The sequence below is a fragment of the Microtus ochrogaster genome, chromosome 16 (assembly GCF_000317375.1).
Source record: "Microtus ochrogaster isolate Prairie Vole_2 chromosome 16, MicOch1.0, whole genome shotgun sequence".
Taxonomy (NCBI): domain Eukaryota; kingdom Metazoa; phylum Chordata; class Mammalia; order Rodentia; family Cricetidae; genus Microtus; species Microtus ochrogaster.
The window spans coordinates 18,684,030-18,685,045 of NC_022018.1; the positions used below are offsets into that span (position 1 = coordinate 18,684,030).

General features: G+C 36.4%; 1 protein-coding gene across 2 annotated transcripts in view; it reads left to right on the top strand.

The window, feature by feature from the left end:
- The window catches only part of Zeb1 (zinc finger E-box binding homeobox 1), a 164,104-nt gene that overhangs the window by 115,914 nt on the left and 47,174 nt on the right, over positions 1 to 1,016 (top strand). For both annotated transcript variants that reach the window (XM_005354807.3, XM_013348993.2), the window contains exon 2: positions 287 to 487. In XM_005354807.3, the coding sequence (XP_005354864.1) occupies positions 287 to 487 (201 nt within the window). The remainder of the gene's footprint in view (positions 1 to 286; positions 488 to 1,016) is intronic.

The window sequence follows — 1,016 nt, forward strand, 5'->3', positions numbered from 1 at the left end:
GCTCTAGTAGACCAGGCTGGTCTCGAACTCACAGAGATCCGCCTGCCTCTGCCTCCCGAGTGCTGGGATTAAAGGCGTGCACCACCATCGCCTGGTGCAGATACTATTATTTGTCACTCTGACCATCTAGTATCAGATGTGTTATCAAGTGAGTTGCTTACTAATTATGGTTTTATACACATTATTGAATTGTAGTCTGTTTTTAATTTTTATTTTTGTAAGGGTTTGTAAGGGTTAAAAACTGATTTTTATACCAATTTTGATTATTTGTTCCTTCATATTACAGTTACAAATTATAATACTGTAGTAGAAGCAAATTCAGATTCTGACGATGAAGACAAACTCCATATTGTGGAAGAAGAAAGCATCACGGATGCAGCTGACTGTGAAGGGGGCATGCCGGAGGATGAGCTGCCAGCAGACCAGACAGTGTTACCAGGAGGCAGTGACAGGGAGGGCGCCGCCAAGAACTGCTGGCATGAAGACGGTGAGTGTAGTTCCTTAGAAAATTCTCTTCTCTTTACTCTTTTTAAGTGTATTAAATGAAAAAGATAAATCGGGTAAAAGTTTTAATAAACAGTAAAATTATCTGTGTATTAACCAATATTAGATATCCTACTTATTTTTAAAAGTAGACTTTGAATCAGAATGATGATGTTTTGACTGTTTGAACAGTACCTAAAATATATGAAAGTTTTTAACCAAGGGCTAGGCTTTCCCCACATTGTTGAAATATTTGTCTCTCCCTTTAGTTTTATATTGGGATACCCAAATTAACAATAGATTTATAAAGTAATAATATGATATATATAAAAAATAATGATTATTAATGTAGTAGAATAATTCAGTATGCAAAAATCTCAAAGGTGTTTTATGAGGGTGTTTTTAGTGTAATAATGAGCAGAAAACAAGCTCCCTACTGTCTGTGCCCTGCCAAAGTTAGCAAGTAAAGTTGGCTAGACTAAGCACTAGGGAAGTGGAAGACTATCTGAGACGTTGTTCTAGACTAAGCACTA